The sequence below is a fragment of the Atractosteus spatula genome (assembly GCF_055471065.1).
Source record: "Atractosteus spatula isolate fAtrSpa1 chromosome 10 unlocalized genomic scaffold, fAtrSpa1.hap1 SUPER_10_unloc_17, whole genome shotgun sequence".
Lineage (NCBI taxonomy): Eukaryota > Metazoa > Chordata > Actinopteri > Semionotiformes > Lepisosteidae > Atractosteus > Atractosteus spatula.
The window spans coordinates 150,978-171,800 of NW_028296620.1; the positions used below are offsets into that span (position 1 = coordinate 150,978).

A 20,823-nucleotide genomic window follows, 5' to 3' on the forward strand; every position below is an offset into this window, starting at 1 on the left:
AGAGCTCACCAGCGCATAAAATAAGATCACTTTATTGGCCATATACAATTTCTTGTATTAGGTATTTGTCTTTTCACAACATGCTCACCATGAGGCCTGCAGATAGGGAGAGAAGCTTGGTGTCAGAGCACAGGATCAGCTCTTTGTACAGCATGCCTGGAGCAATCAGGATTAAGGGCTTTGTTCAGGGGTCCAACAGAGTAGTCTTCCTCTGTCAATTGAGGAATTTGAACTGGCAGTCTTCCACCCACAGACATAGATCCTTAACCACAGAGCCACCAGACTACCCTTAATTTCACAGGAGGGATACCTTTCAGCTGCAGTCAGTGTGGAAAGGGTTTTAGTGATTCAAATACCTTAAAAGCCAACCAGCATACTCACACAGGAGACCTTCAGAATCCACCAATGCAGTCACACAGGAGCGAGTTAGTTCATTAAGCTACAGTTAGTATGGGAAGTGTTTTATCCAGTCAGGCGACTTAAAAACACACCAATTTAGTCACCAGTTTTCCACTGAAATCTCTATTCGTTGAAGTAGGTAGCTGCGTTAGCATGTGACATTCGTTAAAGCTTCCACAGCTGACACATTGTGTTTTTTTTCTTCACTTTTCAGAATAAACCTTTACTTGTTCCTAAAATGTCTATTTGTTATAGTCTCTTTGTAGTCACCCACTTTTGATTTAGTCTAGTCAACTAAATTTTGACTGTTATTACCCTTACTTATGGTTGATTAGAACAGAATTAGTTTTAATCATGCCATTTACTTTATGTGTATAATAAAATGTATAAAGTTTTTAGTTTTATTCAGTTTTAAAATAAATTAAGTCTAAATTGATTTCTTTATTTCTGTTTGGTCTTGGAATGTTAAGTTTAGTCCTGTTTAATTTCCAATTAAGACTGTTCTCATTGGATAGGCTTGTAATTGTGTGACAGCTTTTAACTTACATTTTACATTTTGAGCAAGAAATGTGTATAAAACAGATTAGGTTCCTTAACTGTAACTCTTAAGAAAAAAAGTCCCACATCTGATTAATATCTACCAAAAAGCTCAAAGTCTTTGTTGCACAATCTACATTTTATTTACCCCCAGAGAGAATAAATATCAAATACAAGAAATACGTATGCAATAATGGATAAATAATGAGGAAACAGAGATATTATATGAATCTCTCTTAATAAGAAAATCTATTTTGGCACCATTACTAATCCATATTTTTATGTTTTTTAACAGTTTTTTTTCAATGCAATTTTTTTTAAACCAGACAGGACCCGCAATATATATACACTTTAACAGCCACATAAACTAAATGCAATTAAACATTATTAAACATTATTTTCTGATGACCTCGTACGAATATGATTTGCAGTTCCTGCATAGCCAGACCTCTTGGTCATCCCTACCTTAGTGAGCATCTTTGCTTTTCTCTCAAATACAACATTCACTCCACAAAGAAGATAGATTATAAAAGTTCATAGGAATGAAGTGATTCCTCCTGGTTTCTCGTACAAATATATCTTGACCACCACAGAACAGATACCCGTGTAGCTGATTCAAGATTTAACGCCTCACATCTTCGGCACATTCTTTGTTCTTTGGAGATTGTTATGATCAATAATGAACTTGTTTGGGAAAAAAAATAATCAGATACATTGGTAGATGTTCTAAAAGCATTTAGGAGTTTTTGAAATAGCCATCAGAAAATGACAGAAAAGGAAAATTATGTACGCTTTCTCACACTGCATGAAAGATTGAAATCTGATGGGAGAAAAGCTAACAGTCTCCTTGTCGGGAAATGGAACCCCGGTCTCCCATGAGATATATGGGGACGGTCACAACTATATGAACAAGGGGTGCTTGCATGCTGCTAGAAGCCATTTCCTCTTATGGCTATTATTATTTTTTCGGGTTTCGGCTTTTATTTTCATTTTTTCCAGATTACTACAAGAAAACGGGTTTCCATCCGTTCCATTCTCACTCCTCCTCTTCTATTGTCACAGCTCCTCCTCGTGCACTACCAACACCTATGGAGATGGTTCTTTCAGTTTTACTAATTAGGTTCTCAAAGGCTGGAAGTTAGAAGAGCGGAGGTTGTGAGGTGGGGAGGAGGGCAATAATAGCTCAAACTGGTACTGAGGTGCCAAGCCATGCAGAGCCTTATAGCTAAGCATGAGAATTTTGAAGTCAACATGAAGCAAGAGCAAGGACTACAGGACAGGAGTAATGCAATTACTTGCTTGACCAGGTCTGGTGCTAATTCCTCCCTTGTGTCCTCGGGTTCATTTTCGATTGTTGACTCTGAAGAAGTCCTCTATTTGACTTGATCAACGCCAATCCCTAGAGGATTTCAAAAGGTTGAATCAAAATGACACGGGATGTTGGTGGGACTTGAACCCACAATTTGTAAATTGTAGAATTGTAGAAACATTTTATCATTCCGTACTTTCCTCTGCAGTCAGGCCAGTTCCACTTGAACTACGCTCAAAAATGGAGATTGATTTGAAAACACGAGAGTAAAGGGACACTGCACATCTGCACATCACGTCCGAGTTTAAGGACAGTAACATCAGAGATTGGAAGCTAGGGAGTTTCAGGTCTGTTTTTTATTATAGGATCAACAAAGTCTGAATACTTTTGCAAGAAGTATTTCAGAATCCCAGTCAAATCCAGTACGATTGCTGCACAGATCTGCATTCTACAATTAGAATACTGCGTATCTCCTTCTTAAGAATCACTTCTTTTGTTATCGCTGCCTCCAGGCGATGTAAACCAGATTCAGAAAAAAATAATTTGAACAACAATAATAATCACATTTGAGCGTGTTTTACTCCTCCTCTTCTTGCAATTTGTACTTAAAGGTTTATAGTTTTTTGTTCTGAATTTTAAAAACATTTTAGCCTTGATTGGAAGCTGTTCACTTGAAGGTGTGGTAGTCAAGTGGTAAGGCGTTGATCTCATAAACTGAAGTTGATGGGTTCAAACCCTCTCCGTGCCTGTTTTGTTTACCAAGACTTTACTTAATCTATATTGTCAATTGTCTTGCAATGGAGAAATCTCTGTAATAAGAAGAAAAGAACTATCAGTAGTTGTTAATAATCCTTCGACAAAGTAGTGGGCGCATTCAATACACCAGCCTCCACTGTTTGTCAGGATGGCTGAGTGGTCTTAGGTGCCAGACTCAAGGACTGTAGTGACAGTTTTATGTTATTCACAACACGGATTTCCCTTCATGTTTATTAAGATGTGTAATTTGTATGTTGGTTGTATGAGAACAGTTTCTTCAAAAGTCCCACCAATTAACAGTGGAGAGCTAGCCAACGTACATCTTCATGAAAACTCTCTTTAAGGTGATTACAAGTGTCTTGAACAAATCTGTTCATATTTTTAAAATAGTTTAGCTCAAGATGCAACGGGAGTATAAATGAATTCTCCCACCCTCCAATCCAAGATAAAACTCTATGTGTGAATCTTATTTTACTTGAAGTAGATGATGATGGTCATTATTGGAAATTGCCCATTGCTATCGACACAGGTACTCAGTTGTTATGTGCTGTAATTCGATAAATGCAAAGCATTTGTATTCCCTCCAATTATCAATAAGGTCAATAATGTTTTAAGCATTACATGCCCTTTTTTCCCTAGATGATGTTCATGTTGGATCAGTGAGAAAGGCATGCCTGGTTGTGCTTCAACCAGCACCTTACTATCATTTTAGTCCCCACCTGACTGCACTAAGCAATTGTACCACAGAGACTCCAACAGGTCAGTTTTCTCCATTTACAGTTTTTGGGGAAAAAAATAATCTGCATTAAGATTGTATTTCAAATTTCACAAAATTGTAATTATTTCTTGAAAAATGCTGTTTCAGAAAGAAACTGAGTAGACGTGAATTGCCCAGTCAGTAGAATATTGAACTTTTCATCTTATGAACTATTCAGGGGGCTGATTTTCTTGCAACTACTTATTCCATGCTGAAACAAAAATGAGAAACAATGTTTCAGCAGTGGAGTCTTCTTTGGGTGTGATACAGAATAAACCTTTACTTGTTTCTTTCAAATTTATTTAAACCTCCTCTCCAGCACCTAAACTCGTCAGTTGCTTTCAGTAGCTAAAGACACAGACCACACTGCTCCAGGTGAGGTTTGAATTCACAGCCTCAGCATAACTCTGCTGTGTACTGCTGTATAAGTACCACGACCGATTGCGCCACTGGAGCTGTATACCTCCTTCTTCTCATACAGACTGCAGCTGCAGAAACACATGGTGAAAACGGTTTCGATTGTGGATCCATCGCCACATGGGGGAAAGGGACAGTAAAATAGCAAGGAAAATACAAGAGAAGAACTGAAAGAATTGTGCTCACTGCAAAGTAGGAAGGAAAGAGGTGCCAGGATACATAAAACAGCTCAGCGTATAATTTGTAACGATGATATATATTTTTTTAACTAAGCAGCCTTAATGGCAACACAATGTTAGGAGTTCGGCTTTTCTTATTCTGCAGAACCAGCGGTATTGGAATATACTGATCCGCATAAGAAGCACTTTCGGTTTCTGATCGATTTTATTGAGCACTGCTCTAAACTTTACATTTGCTCGTGCTAGTTTTCCCCATGAAAAAAAAGACATTTCTCTAATTACATGATTTCACTTTTTTTCTTATCAACGAGGAGAAATAAATAAAATATATAATTCATTATAAGAACCACAGGCAAGATGGCTGGTGATCTAAGGCGTTTAGGTTGCAGTTCACCCTGGAGATGTTTGTTCAAATCTCACTTCTAATAAAGAGGTCTTTCTCGTTAGAGTAGAAACGATAGAAGCCTTAAGTGGGAAAAAAAATCACAACATCTCGCATTTCACGTGTTTAATGTTAATTGTTTCAGTGGTTGCCTCGGTGATTGATGGCTCTTCTCCCTCGCAGGGTGACGGCAAACTTCTTCAGAGAGGGAGTCTCTGAATCAACAGAAACAGACTTCAAACTGAAATTTATTACTTCTTGAGTAAATTGATTACATCTCATTTATGACAGTCTTTAAAAAGCTGAGAGAAGGCTAAAACGTCAGTAGTATAGAGCGACACCTTTCATCAAACTTTTTCTCAGGCTGTACATGCATTACCTGTAATACAGCTACGAATAAAGATATTCATTAAAGTCAATAATAAATAATACTATTATTCATAAAGGCGTGCATTCATAAGATTCACCGTGAATAGTTGTGGTGTCTGGAAAGCAACTGTAGATAAATATAGAAAAAAAGAGTTTTAGTTTTTGAGGTAATTTCAGGTAGAATGTAAGAACTAAAGTAAACTAGTCCCACAGTATAGCGTAGGGTCCTATCAATAGAAAAAAAATTGTAACCCGAAAACTACCACAAAACGAGAAGTCTTCCAGGAACCTAGGTAAATCCCTGTAGTGCTCTAACAACTATAAAAACAAACAAAAGAAATGTAGTGTGCTCTCACGAGGCACCAGTTCTGTAGGGGTTTGGGCATTTACTGGGACAATTATTAATTGTAGCAGTAAATCACAAAATTGATTCTTTTGATGGCTTTAGAATCCAACCATGCGATATAACTCAAACAACGCACACACACGGGTACTAAAACAAAAGGATACATTCATTAATACATAAAATATGCATATAAACCTAACAGATCTTATCGTGAGGGTTATCAGAATACAAAAGATATATATTCATTCAGTTACGAAGAGTTACCTATATCAAGAGGACATACGTTCAGTATATCATTCATTTAGACCATTTCGTAAATGAACTTGGTCACAACTTCTACACTAGATACTCAAAACAAGTACATAACTCTTAGGAATTAAATTGATATCAACTGGTTGGGATAACAATTGAATTCTCAAGCAGTAATGCAGTAAGTTGAATACTCATCCAATCTCTGGGCACAAAGAAGCAGTTGCAGGCTTGTTGCTGTCCAATCCGCGGTCCTCTTCCTGACCTGCTGGGACCCACAGTCATCTTTTCTCCTGTGCACAAACTCTTGCTAGTTTCAGCCAAAACTAACTAGCGGGTCAGTGAGCATCAGCAGCGCACCGTCGCAAGCTGCACAGCACAGCCTGGCACGGAGCCAGAGAGCGCGGATTGGACAGCAACAAGCCTGCAACTATTTCTTTGTGCCTGCAGGAGATCTGAATCCCCAAAGATTGGATGAGTATTCAACTTCACTGCATTACTGTGTGTTCACCCAGACACAGCCGCTGGGAGGTCTGTCCGTCTCACCCCTGGCCCTCCTGCTGCTGGGGGCTCTGCTCTTCGTGGTGCTGGCCCTGTTAGTGGTGTCCTGGTGCTGCCTGAGGGAGAAGGAGGCAGGAGATGAACAGGGATGACAAGTTGTGCTGTTGGGCTCATACAGGCTTTAACACATTAAAGTCCCTGAGTTTCCCATCAGGAGGTGTTAGGTCCTCAGGGTTAACCCATCTCAACAAAGAATTGTAAAGGATGCTACATCAACACTGTCAGAAAATCACTGAGAGATGAGAGAAGACACTACAGCTACACTGAGAATCTGAAAAGACACTGATATTCACACTGAGAGAGGAAAGGAGACATTACAGCTACACTGGGAATTTGAAGAGACAGAAAGACGGGAGTTATCAATGACAAGAAGGATTTCTGTTCACCTGTAGCTGTTGTTGGACTGGCTGTTGTCTCTGAAAGACCTGTGAAAGAGATACGAGAACTGTCAAGATTTTGCCTTTGGTTTTACAGCAAGTTGAATCTACAGTGGAGCTGATAAAAAAATATATTTATTTCTTGAGGTAAAACGTAAGATTGCAGAGATGAAAGAAGTCAGGTTCTGAATTGAAGAGTAGTGTTGTTCACACACACAGAGCTACACAACATCCTAGTTTTATGACTGATGATCCTAGCTGGTTCAATTAGATATTAAACAGTTATAGAATATGTGTAACTTCAGTGTATCTTCTCCATCAATCTGCTACCTTGTTCACCTACAGTGCTAAGACTCCCCTCACCTGTACAGGTAACCCCTGCATCCTCCTTGTGCCGACAGTCACTCTGATTCAGTCCAGAGTGACAGCAGTCCCACAGGTGAAGCTCACCTCGTCCAGCCAGATGGCGCCACTCCCTGGTCCGAATGAGGCCTCTATTGCTGCACTCACTGCATCCCCACAGCCCAGCTGTCTGCAGACCACCTGGGCATCCTGCAGGTCCCAGGAGTCGTCACAGATTGTCCCCCAGGAGCCCTCATACTGCAGCTCCACCCGGCCAGAGCAGTTAGTGCCTCCAACCAGGCGCAGAGCCAGCGGGACTGAAAGAGAACAGTGAGGTTACTGAGCATCCTCAGCTCTGTGACTCTAGAAGAGAGCAGAGAAGTTACTGAGTGACTGTAGTAGAGATCAGTGAGGTATTGAGTGGCTCTAGAAGAGAGCTGTATGGTTACTGTTCCTCAGTTCAGGGCTGCAGTTCTCTGATTGTTTTACACACTGAACTCACCTGGGCAGTACCGCTGAGGCTGCTCTTCCTGAGGGGCTGGAGTGCTTCTGTCAGCTTCTTTTCTAGGACCTTCAAAGCTTAATGATCATATACAAAATCAAACTCACAGAAAATAGTGAAGAACAACAATAGTATTTCCTTTATTTTTATACTTGTTTGGATATACATTGCTAAGAATTCTGTTGAAAGCTCATGACGAGACAATCACTGTAGAGCTGCTCAAGAGGAAGAGAGCATCACTCTTCACTCTGTACCTGAGCAGGTGATCTCAGCCACTTCCCGGTCTTCACAATCATTCTGACCCCAGGCGGGGGAGGGACACCGCCACAGGGTGGAGTCGTGTTTGCGACAGGAGACAAAGTCCAGCCATTTGGGATCCGGGCTCAGCCTGGAGTTTGTCTCTCTGACGGTGCCCTTGTCTCCACGGCCCAGCTGTTTACAGATCACTGCAGCTGTGGAGTCAGTCATGCCATTCTGACACACACTGCCCCAGGTGCCGTTATAGTAAACCTCTGCTTGTCCTGAACAGCCTGCAGACAGTCTCAGTAGAGTGTGATCTGCCAAGACATCAGGGAAAGTCAAAGGAAACAAATCCTGAGTTTCATTCTGAACTGGTAAGAAACAACAGGCAAACAATGTGACCAGTAAACAGTCCCAGTTGCTGTGTACTTCCAGTAATTTCAGGATTCATGCAATGACAGCTTTACAATCACACAGCTGACATAAAGGTGCCAGGAGTATGTATTCATGTTGATTTCAGCACCTGAACAGCACACATGGAGCCCTATCTGAGATGAGAAATGATGCTGAACAATTAAGTGACTGTAAGCTTAATTAAATGTTGCAAATCAGCAGCATCATTCCGATCACCTTGGCCATTCAGCAGCAACACAAGTCAGGGTGACTGAGGCAGCACTGTAAAAGGAGAACTTGCAGATTGGCTTGACATTCAACACCAAGAGTAAAAGACTCCTGGATCAAATCAAGATGAAACATTTGAGGATGAAGGACAACAGGTCAAATTGATGGGGAGAGTTTACAGATTGAGTCCTAGACATCATAGAGGACAGAGACTATGAGTTGTCCACACAACATATTCAAGTTGCTGCTGGAGGGGAGTTTCTGAAGCTGGCAGCTTCAGTGCCAGAATTTCTTTATCTGTTTACTGCAAAACAGTGTGAATGAGTGGTGACAAATGTGTCTGAAATACAGATGTTCGTTTTAAAATCCTGAATCCAGCTTGTTAAAACAATCAAGACACTCCAGGTGAAAGTCATATGGTTCTAACAATGTGGGATTAAAGAATCTGGATCCTTGTAACTGTAGAATAATTGTAGTTAGCTCCCCTACCTGAACACAGGATTCTCACGTCCTCCTTGTGTCCACAGTCGTGCTGTCCCCACCATGCTGAGGGACACTCCCCCAGGGACAACTCATTCCCCAGACAGCCCACCTCGTCCAGCCAGATGGGTCCAGTCCCGTGGCTCAAGGAGGCTGGCACTGGGGCACTGAGGGCCGCCCCACACTGGAGCTGCCTGCACACCACCTGAGAGTCTGCCAGGTCCCAGGAGTCATCGCAGACTGTCCCCCAGGAGCCACTGTGATAAACCTCCAGCCTCCCTGCACAGTCGCCTCCTGCTCCAACCAGCCTGATGGACAGCTGGCCTAGGAGCAGAGAATTAGAGGTCAGAGGTCAGAAGTCAGTGCAGTACTAAGATATCACAATGATGACCTCTAGGTAGAGACGGTCTACTGTTAGAAGTTGAACATCACCTCTTGCCACTGGGGACAGCAGATACAGTACAAGCACAAGCACAGCAGATACAGTACAAAGGAACAAGTGGAGCCTTCTTCAGGTGTCTGGTAAGGTAAGGTGTCTGGTAAGACAAGGTATGTTACCTGGTAAGATACCAGGTACCTTACCTGGTAAGGTAAGGCTCCATGGCCGAAACGTTGTGTTTTCTTTCTTCTTTTTTTTCAGCATGAAATAAACCTTTTACTTGTTCCTTTGCAGCCTACGCATGCTGACGGAGCTACCCACCTGAACAGATACAGTACAAGTACAGTGTTTCTTGATTTTTGATTAATTTAATATATCCAATACTTGTAACAGACTCCGTGCTGATCATCAGCACTATACCACATGTGTTACTGTTGTGATCCACTGTTGGGCACAGAGACAATAGCTTCACATGTTTTGCTGTAGATCCCAAAGACCCAGACTGTGTGTGTGAGACACAGAGCAAACTGCACACACACACCTGCTGCCTTGCAGCTTAGTCTAGGATAGAACTGAGCAACAGAGATGTCAACACACTGAGAGCCCTGTAGATACAGAACAAGAGCCAGTTCATACCTGGTGTTAGTGAGGAAGGAACTGTTGAAGACGGGAAACCTGTCAAACACACAGAGAGAAATCAGAGTGTGAGCTGTGTGTCAGATGAGCAATTTAATACCAGTAATAAAACTACAATTAAAACAGCACTAATGTGATAAAGACAGTCCTCATTCTCTCCTTACCTGCTCCAGGTGAAATTCTGTTGATTTTTGAGGCTGTAAAAGAGATGGAATTTCAGCTGTGTGAGGGGATAAGCTGTAACATCTGTAAACCTTGATTTTCTGACTCTTTTTCTTCAGCCTCCTGTTTAATTGGGCTCTAATTATTATATTTAATATAATTATTATATTAATTATATAACATCATTTAAGGAATATATTTTTTCTCATTTCTGTCCACAGGAGTGATGTTTCACCAGCGGAGTGTCAGCTATGTGTGGGGCTAAGAAACACAATTTATAAATCTTCACTATCTGACTCTTGCTTTTTCTTCAGCCTCTTGGTGAATTAGTTGTTGGGATAAAGAACTAATTAAATGAGACAGTTGTTAGTTACTGGATACTGTATTTTAGATCATTTTATAACCATTAGTGATCTGAATATAAATATAAAACTGATTTTTAGTCCTCACTGTATTTGTGTAATGATCTGAAATAAATGCTGAAAAAAGGTGGGCTGCACATTGGTGGTGGTGAGTGGAGTGTCCAGAAAAACGCTATATGAGTGTAAGCAATTATTATTATTATTAGATGTACACACTACTGTAATAGTGTGCTGCTGTGTTTAAGTAGAGGGGGTGTTACTGTGTTTTAAACACCCAATTCTCACCAGAGCAGATGACTACTGCGTCCTGTCCATGAGAGCACCCTGCTCTCCCCCATGAAGACACAGCACAGTGTGAGAGACGGCTCTCATTGCCCCGGCACTCAAACACATCAGCCCATACTGGTCCGCTGCCCTGTCCAAACCAGGCCTGTCCTGGCGCTGCTACAGCCTCCCCACAGCCCAGCTGCTGACAGAGAACAGTATCGTCTCTCAGGTCCCAGTAGAGATCACACACTGTTCCCCAGTCCCTGAAGAGCCACTGTAACTCCGCTCGGCCAGAGCAGGAGTCTGAGCCATTCACCAGCCTGAACTCTGTGTATCCTGCAGATAGGACAGGGGAGAGAGCAGAGACACAGCTTCACAACACAACAACAACAGCAATAACCCTCAATCACACCTTCCATTTTACTTACAATCCTGAGCTTTAAATTACTGTCCTACAAGTACCTCACTAACGTGCTACTGTTCAATCCAATTCAATCTGAAATACTTTATTCATCAGCAAGGGTGGTAATTTAAGGTATAATTAAGTTACTGTTGATCAGAAGATCAGCATATTGAATTTTCAGTGTTAAACACCAATCCCCAGCATTGAAACAGAGCTATAGCAACACTCATCTGTTTCTCTTCTAAGCTTCAGTTTTGAGCTCCATTCAAAACAAAATGAAATGGATTATTCTCCTCTTACCAAAACACTCCAGTCCCACATCGTTCTCATGGGTGCAGCTCTGGAGCTCCTCTGTCCAGACCTCTCCCTCCCCCTTCCCGAAATGAGCCCCCTTCAGCACCTGTGAGGGAACCCCACAGTACAGCTCTCGACAGACAACTTCTGTGTCCTGCCAGTCGAAGTCAGAGTCACACACTGAGCCCCAGGTCTCTCCGTGCTGCACTTCCAGTCTCCCAGAGCACAGATCACCGCCTCCAACCAGTCTGACCCCTCGGTGAGCTGAAATATCAGAACAATAACAGAGATCACTGTCCCTGACCAGTCTGACCCCTTGATGAGCTGGAATATCAGAACAATAACAGAGATCACAGTCCCTGACCAGTCTGACTCCTCAATGAGCTGGAATATCAAAACAATAACAGAGATCACTGTCCCTAACCAGTCTGACCCCTCGATGAGCTAGAATATCAAAACAATAACAGAGATCACTGTCCCTAACCAGTCTGACCCCTCGATGAGCTGGAATATCAGAACAATAACAGAGACCACAGTCCCTGACCAGTCTGACTCCTCAATGAGCTGGAATATCAGAACAATAACAGAGATCACAGTCCCTGACCAGTCTGACTCTTCAACGAGCTAGAATATCAAAACAATAACAGAGATCACTGTCCCTGACCAGTCTGACCCCTCAACGAGCTGGAATATCAGAACAATAACAGAGATCACAGTCCCTGACCAGTCTGACCCCTCGATGAGCTGGAATATCAGAACAATAACAGAGATCACAGTCCCTGACCAGTCTGACTCCTCAATGAGCTGGAATATCAAAACAATAACAGAGATCACTGTCCCTAACCAGTCTGACCTCTCGATGAGCTGAAATATCAGAACAATAACAGAGATCACTGTCCCTAACCAGTCTGACCCCTCGATGAGCTTGAATATCAGAACAATAACAGATCACAGTCCCTAAACAGTCTGACTCCTCAATGAGCTGGAATATCAGAACAAAGTAACAGAGATCACTGTCCTTGACCAGTCTGACCCCTCCATGAGCTGGAATATCAAAACAATAACAGAGATCACAGTCCCTGACCAGTCTGACTCCTCAATGAGCTGGAATATCAAAACAATAACAGAGATCACTGTCCCTGACCAGTCTGACCCCTAGATGAGCTGGAATATCAGAACAAAGTAACAGAGATCACTGTCCTTGACCAGTCTGACCCCTCGATGAGCTGGAATATCAAAACAGTAACAGAGATCACAGTACCTGACCAGTCAGGTAAAGTGCCTATATATTCTTTTGTGATTTGTAAAGGGGTGAGCATGTGGAGACAGGACAAGTTTGTGATTCCTGTCAAATCCATGGAGAATGATCAGCCATCCTCAGTCACCTGTAAGGTGAGATTTAAAAGCAGGAAGCAGTTCACCCAGTGGAGATGGGAGCAGACGAACGGACTGATCACTTTTAAGAGAGATTTTAAAGAGCAACAGAGCTGGTGAGCGGCTTAACTGCCTGTTGTATTACTTCAGGTGAAGATTCTCATTCAAAAGTTTAGCTTCTACATTTTTGGTTATCTTCTTGGGTTGTTTTTATTGTTCTGTAAATAACGAAACACTACTTTGGAAATGAAGGCTGTATTTGTGTTTATCCAAAGAGCTGTTTGACACTGATTTACAAAGTGTTTTTATTTTCTGAAAGCTCAACACAAGCTCCCCTGGAAGACATGGAACAGAGGGAGAGGGACATTTTTCCCTACAGAAACAGAATTTTATATCAGATTGTTTAGTTATTTTCTAAGAATGTGAATGTATTGAAGTGGAAATCTAATAAGTAAATTGATTCTTAAAAATGTAGAGAGCTTTGAAAAAAATATATTGGTGCTTTTAGATAATATATTTCAAGGATGTAACTGCTGTGCTACAGTACGTGCAGAATTTTAGAAAACAGTTTGTCAACAAAGTACACTGTTTAGGTTAGTTTAGAAGACAATGTACCAAAACAATATATGCTGTCTGGGTCATTAGAATTAGCTGAAAGTAACTGATAAGCTTTGAATAACAAATCTAGTTTTTCTTCTCTCGCTCTATGATGTAATCTGTTTTCTCTTAGAGAAAGGGGAAGTTTTAGAAGGGACCAAGTGCTGAACTTTTTTACAGTGCAACGTCTTATAAAAACCCTGTACTGCTTGTAACAAATTGAGTCTCTGGTTGCACTTTGCGAAGTGGCAGCAGGGCTCCCAATATTGCAATATTGAAATAAAGACCTTACTCAGGTGAGAACTCTCTCTTGTGGCTTCCTTGATAGTTATATTTCCATGACAGTATTCATATATATTTAAAAAAGGTTACATATGTACACTGAGAACTGAGGGCCCCTTTGCTAAAGGATTGTGGGAATATGGAACAAGTTACCCAGATATCCCAGCTTTCTTGAAGAAACAGTAGATGAGATCCTTGGATCAATACTGACTACCAAATGAACCAGGAAGCTGAGAAATCTCCTTTCCTTTGTAATAGGTCTTTTGAGAATACATATCAGTCATATTGCTTTTATTCTATAGTTTTTAGATATTGTTGTAACTAATTTGTTTCACTCAATCTCACAGAATGCGATCGTTGTTCTAATGTTTGGAAATATGTCAGAGAAGAGCAACTGATGTTCAATGTCAATGCTGTAAATCTTTGATCAATACAGCTCTTTGAATCTGAATTTAAATAGAGAAAAGGGAGAAGTGAGAGAGACTCAGCAGAACTGTGAGTAAAAATGATGCTGGTGAATTTCAAGAAGGACCAACTGGAGTTTTCAAAATCAAGACCAAGAATACATTTGTTCACGACAGATCTAACGGTCACATACTGTACATTTACAGACTTTCCTTTGGCCTCATTATTTGTCCATAGTAAAACCTAACAGAAAGCATACAGGTGGGATTGGGGGTTTCAGACAGTTTTCAATATGTTTTCTACACACTGGAGGAAATACAATCCAGAAGGAGAAAAGGCACACAATGACAGTGAGGAGTGTTGTCTCAGCTCTCAGCAGGACAGGAGCAGTGGGAATGGGAGGATGGACAGATGGATCATGATGATGGACTCTAGATCAGTGGAGAAGTTTTAATTGTCCTCAGTGATGGAGACTGGAAAGAGTCTGTCTCCTACCTGAACACCTCACTCCAGCATCATAGGTATGAGGGTAGCCATACTGTTTCCATTCAGTGTTTCCACAGTCCCTCAGCGCAGACTCTGACCCCCTGCAGGAGATATAACCCAGCAGGACTGATCCAGACCCTGGTCCAAAGTGAGCTCCTCCTGGTGCTGAAACAGCAGATCCACAGCCCAGCTGTCTGCACACCACTGTAGCATCATTCAGATCCCAGCCATAGTGAAGTACTGTTCCCCACTCTCCACCATGATATATCTCCACTGTGCCCTCACAGGGACTGGCTCCATTCACCAGTCTCACATTACCACTGCCTGCAGAGAGAGAGAGAAACAAAACTTATCAAGATGTCTACAGGATATTTTTATACTAAGACATTTTAGAAGCACACCTGAAATTTTTATTTTGTTTTACCTGTTTGATTGGATGGCTAGTCCCTCCCATGGGGAAGAAGAGACAGTGGAGTGACAGGAAGTCCACCAGCACCCATCTCACTTCTCCCTCCACACACCTGTGTCCGGATCCTGTTATATATCTCTCTGTCCATATCACTGTGTGACTGCAGAGGGCTGTTCTGCTGTGGTCAGCACAGTGGTCAGTGGCTGTAATGACTGTGTTCCTGGGTTTCTGGGGGCTGTGGTCAGTACAGTGGACAGTGGCTGTAATGATTGTGCTCCGGTGTTTCTGGGAGCTGTAGTCATTAGAGTGGAAAGTAGTTGTAATGACTGTGCTCCTGTGTTTCTAGAAGCCGTGGTCAGTATAGTGGACAGTGGGTGTAATGAGTGTGTTCCTGTGTTTCTGGAGCCGTGGTCAGTATAGTGGTCAGTGGCTGTAATGACTATGGTCCTCAGTTTTTGGAAGCTGTGGTCAGTACAGTGGACAGTGGTTGTAATGATGGTGTTCCTGAGTTTCTAGAAGCTGTGGTCAGTACAGTGGACAGCAGCTGTAATGACTGTGTTCCTGTGTTTCTGGACGCTGTGGTCAGTACAGTGGACAGTGGCTGTAATGACGGTGTTCCTGTGTTTCTGGAAGCTGTTGTCAGTATAGTGGTCAGTAGCTGTAATGACTGTGTTCCTGTGTTTCTGGGGGCTGTGGTCAGTACAATGGACAGTGGCTGTGGTGCCAGAAGACTGAATCACTGAAATCTGGTGTATCTGTGTCTCAGGCCCTGCATGTACTTAACAGTGGATACTGACCGCATGTCTGTATCAAGTAAGAGATTTAAACACTAATAAGTCTTTTCAACATTCTACTTTGAAAATAAGTTATACAATCCAAAACAGAATCAATAAAATCTTTTCTTAATAGATGGATGCTTCACAACTTGTGTGGAAATATGTGAAGTGTAATGCTGCAGAAAGTTGGAAAATCTGCAGCAGGAGATATAATTGAAACCCAGGCGCGGGACTTTGAGCTCTTTCAGAGTTTGAATGATCAGGGAGTAACAGATCGAATGCAGGCTGCTGGGCTGAATGAAATAGGTGAGCAGAAAGAAAAAATAAAGAGGGACGCCTGTCTCCCAGCTGAAATAAAGAAAAGAGAGGCTGGCGAGTCGGAGCAGAAAAGGGAAAAAATTAAAACAGAGAAAATATTTCAGGATCGAAGAGCAGGAGCAGTGAGATATGAAAATATCAGAGTAAAAATTGACTATGAGAGGAATGTGATCGCCAGGTTCAAAAGGTTTAGCTCTATGATGGAGATTCGGTGTTCTGAACAGTTTCAATTAGAGAGGTGATTAGCGTGACTGGGAGCCTGATTGAAAGACTGAAGGTTTGATTGAAAGACGTCCTGACCCAGTCTGAATATCAGGGTGAGCGCTCGAGGGAATGTTGCTGTTGACGCGAGTCAGTCCCAGCCCAGTCTGTACGTGAAGTGTTTATACTTACTGTCCAGGGCACATTTACAGTAACTAGATTTGTTCTTTTTGATTAAATATTCAATCACCTTCAGTTTGGAGTGTGAAATATTTTTTTCTATCATATACTACAATTCATTGTAATACTACTTTTTATTCATATATGATTTTTACTATGATAACATGATATATATGTGAACAATGTGTTCTAGCTTTTACCTCTCAAGATCTTAATCCATAATTCACAGATTGAATTATAGTTGCATTTAATAATATATTCTAAAAGCACAGTGCACAGGTTATTTTTATTAATCATTCTTTTTTAAAATTCCATGATGTAAGAAAAATGATCCCTATCATTAGTTATCTAAGACTTACGAACACCAATTCATTTAGCTGTGAAATATCAGTCAAATGCAGAATAAACATGGAACAAGAATTAAACCTTTATCACTTTAAAATGAAGGACTTCCAGGTCAAATACACATTTCTTTCAACATAACAGACACATTTCTCAAATAAAACTTCAGTCTGAACAGATCCCAGACTTTTGTTTAAAGTTGAAAAAACTAAGATTTGCCTCAGGACTGCTGTGTTGTTACTGAAACTGGACACTGTTGTCTAAAAGCACCCAGTATGGATTCAGGTCATCAAACTACAACACACTGCAATAAAAATACTTACTACCTGAACTTGACTGTTATAACAAATAAACACAACTATATGTCTTGTCCTCAATCATGTTATAATGTTAGATCCTTCTGTAATATAATTACCATAGTATCTAAAACTACTGTAATCATTCTCAAAAATAACCATGGATCAAAAATATTTTAATACATTTACCTTCAGTACTCCTATTTGTATTAGCACATTCACCTGCAATAGGGCCCGAGTTACTAATATTATTTTTTTAATCGGAGACGGGCCTTAAATATACTTTTATCTCTGATCACCTGTCTGTAATAGTTCTTTGCACTAAAATTGTCACCTTCTCTCAAAATACTCTATTTTTTAATAACACTTCCATAATGTTATAATGTTATTATTATTAATGTTACTTTAATAATACAGTAAATATAAAATGTGTCAATAGTAATAATACTGGAGTCTCAATAATACTCTAGTATTTAATAACACATCTCAGTTAAAATATTAGTCTAAAAATACTCCAGTGTTTAATAACACATCAATTAATTACTTTAATAAAACATATTAATTCATCAGTGTGCAAAATAAAATATCAGTCAGACCAATACAACACTGTTTAAAAACACTCTGATCTCTGTTAATACACTAGTCTGTTATACCCCTTAGAGAGGGCAGAATTGAGCACAATTAAATAAACAACCCCTGGTAAATATTTTGAAGACATTGTATTATTGTTAAAACATTTGTATTCCTTTTTGTTTGCAAATGGGAAAATTTCCACAAGTCCTTGCACTTGACCCAAATTACAAACAAAATTTGGTATTTTATTATTATGGTAATAGATAAGGGATTGTCAAGTTGTACAACAGTTTTGATAAGGTTGCTAAATATCTACAATATTAATAGTTATAATAATTATATGTTAGTACTTAAAAAACATTTTCCTTAGTCTGTGTTGTGTGTAATAGTGTATAACTGCATATAAAACTATTAATACAGCATTAATAGAAAATAGTTTAAAAAACATATAAACTGAATTAATATTATAGATAGATGGATAATACTTTATTAATCCCGTAGGGAAATTGATGATACAATTAATCACAATTAATTATGATTAATTGTAGAGGTGAAGTTCTTGTTAATACTGCAAATTGTTTATTATGTTTCCTTATTTATAGCACCAGAATAAAATCAATTATAATTTTAAGGAATACCCATAAAGCTGAGTTTTAAATTAAACAGAAAAGCACTTCTGCATGTTGTGTTCACTACGGTGGGCAGTGGCTGTAATGACTGTAGTGGTTCCAGGATGCTGTTGTCACCATACTGGACAATGACTGTACTTACTCTGTGGCTTCCAAGTCCTTGGACCAGTGTTACTGTGTTAGTGGGACCTGTGGTCACTACAGTGGTCAGAGGCTGACCTGTGCTTCACATGTTGTGCTGAAATGTATGTGAGGCGTATATTCCCATTTTCTAGCCTTTAACTTCCAACATCTAAACTTAACACATGCTTATCTGATTAAATCATATTAAAGAACAACATTTTTCAAAAATACTAGACAGGTTTAACAAATAGACACAGATACATTTATTGTGATGTTGTCCTGAGCAACTGCTCAAAAATCTAAACTTGAGTCCTGTGATTACGAATTAATTTTTAAATATTGCATTTGTATGATAACATGTAATGAAATATTTAATTTGTATTACTCATACTTATATAATTGCATTTGATAATAATTTCAGATTTCTAATGTAGTCAAAAACAATAAAGCATTCTTATTAAAACTTCACAATTTACAAAAAAAAAACCTGTCATTGGATAACTAACCTAAAAACACAAATTAAATTATTCAGCTGTTAAATAATAGACAAATTCTGTATAAACACAAAACACAACTACCATTTTTTAATTCCTCCAGTAATGCCACAATGTCTTGTAGCTGTTAAATTATTAATGTTACACCTCAGTTTCTGATGAGACCCCAGTTAATAATAATACACCTACAATACTAAGAATTTCTATAATTTTGTAAATATTTTTCATTTTATAGCTTATAAACCAATAATGAATGTAACGTTTATCAGCCTGTGCTTTTCAATGTGAAAACAAGCAAACCTGGGCTTTATGAACCAAGTAATACATATATCAATTTTATTTTCACAGTATAAAAATACAAGAGCTAATTGTCCTATGACTAAAAATGCTTTACATTTTCAAAATGTAATTGTATGCCTTTAAAATGAAGAATTCACACTCATGACTTCCTATCATTTTTTACTTGTTTTCACAGCAACTGAATATCACACAGCCTAACGATAGAAACCTGGACTATTTGAGTACGCCAAAGATACAGTATAACGACAGCATTAAAACTCCAGTCTTAATTCTCTAGCATAAACACTTTAGGTGGTGACGACACATTTACTGTATATCTATTAATACATCAGTCTGTAATAATTTAATATCAGTCTCAATAATAATTCACTATTTAAAAAGACGTGTATCTCTATTAATGCACCAGTCTGTAATAATACAATACTGAGGAGTCAGAATTGATCACAATAAAACAATAAACAACCCAGGGTATTTCTGAATCATCCTGTATAATATGATATTATTCTAGAAACATTTTTTATTGCTCACACTTTTTTTGTTTTCGAGTAAATGAAGACTTTTTCACGTCACAGCATATCACTCAAATTATCACTTATATATAAAGTTTATTATTACAGTAACGAGTAAGTTAAATAACTTTTTAAAGATTTAATACACTTCATGTTTTCACAAATTATCAATAGAGGGTGATAATGGCCAGCCTCTGCTCTATCCATCTAAAACATTATTATTATATAATGTTTAGAAATCTTAAGAATATTTTAATAAAATCCAATAAAAATTAAAAGCAACTAATTATATTTAGACACACCTAATTATATTTCCTTACTTACAGACCAAGATAAAATACAGTTATAATATTTTTTATGAATACCCACAAAGCTGAATGTAAAATTAACATTTAAAAATTGTTCAACCCACTTATTGCTCCATTTACATCAAAACTTTACTTAATTTAATTCCAGTTGTTGTCTGTCTGTCTGGACAGGAGAAGACTGGTCACTTACTGGCTGAGCTGTGCAGCACCAGGACAGCGAGAGAGAAGATGGACAGGCAGCTCTCCATTGTCATCAGGACAGAGCGCAGCTGAGACCCCTGTCTTCACTCCTGAGCCAACAGGGCAACTGAGCTGCTGCTCCGCACCCCGGACCCCCAGTAACAACACAGCCCCCCGCCCCGCCAATCACACACAGCACTGCCTTTTCAGACTGACAGCAGGAACCTCTCACACAGGCAGGACAGCCAATCAGACAGGGCCCTTTCAGTCTTCTCCAAATATATCAGAGCCACATCACTGTTTCCTCTCCTGAAGACATTCCCAGCAGTGCGGACGGGAGGAGAGACAGGAGCAGCTCTGTGTCTCACTTGAGGAAACACAGATACAGATACAGACAGCAGGGCTACAGGTGCTGCAGGGGCAGGAAGAGATCAGATATTAAACTAAAAAAAAATTGTAGACAAGTATTATATTTTTAAATCAGTATTAAGATAATCAATTATGTATATATGGTCCTGTAATTCTTGCTGTCTGTATCAGGAAGTGTCTAGAATGTGGTCCTGTCTTTCTGTCTGTGTAAGGCAGTGTCCAGTGACTGGTGTCCTGAATATGGTCCTGTGTGCCTTGCTGTCAGTGTCAGGCAGTGTCCAATGACTGGTGTCCTGCAGTGAGTCACAGAGTTGTTGTGTCTCCAGACAGTAATGTCTTCTGGTCC

The 20,823-nt window shown here is 39.8% G+C and overlaps 1 protein-coding gene across 1 annotated transcript; it reads right to left on the reverse strand.

The window, feature by feature from the left end:
- Positions 1 to 6,196: 6,196 nt before the first annotated feature.
- On the reverse strand, positions 6,197 to 20,176 carry LOC148812745 (scavenger receptor cysteine-rich type 1 protein M130-like). Its single transcript, XM_088908488.1, has 12 exons — positions 20,119 to 20,176; positions 14,722 to 14,794; positions 14,480 to 14,571; positions 11,333 to 11,590; positions 10,648 to 10,965; positions 9,839 to 9,877; positions 9,092 to 9,147; positions 8,833 to 9,028; positions 7,737 to 8,039; positions 7,195 to 7,297; positions 6,648 to 6,686; positions 6,197 to 6,317 (listed from the first exon to the last, which is right to left on the reverse strand). The coding sequence occupies exons 1-12, from the start codon at positions 20,174 to 20,176 to the stop codon at positions 6,197 to 6,199; spliced, it is 1,656 nt and encodes a 551-aa protein (XP_088764614.1).
- Positions 20,177 to 20,823: the final 647 nt, after the last annotated feature.

Excerpts from the sequence above, each read along its gene's own strand:
- LOC148812745 (XM_088908488.1), bottom strand. The coding sequence starts at position 20,176 with ATGGAGAGCTGCCTGTCCATCTTCTCTCTCGCTGTCCTGGTGCTGCAC. Across the intron at positions 11,591-14,479 it reads TGCTGGAGTGAGGTGTTCAG|CTCACCGAGGGGTCAGACTG; the intron begins GTAGGAGACAGA and ends CTGATATTTCAG. Across the intron at positions 9,878-10,647 it reads CGCAGTAGTCATCTGCTCTG|GTTTCCCGTCTTCAACAGTT; the intron begins GTGAGAATTGGG and ends TGTGTTTGACAG.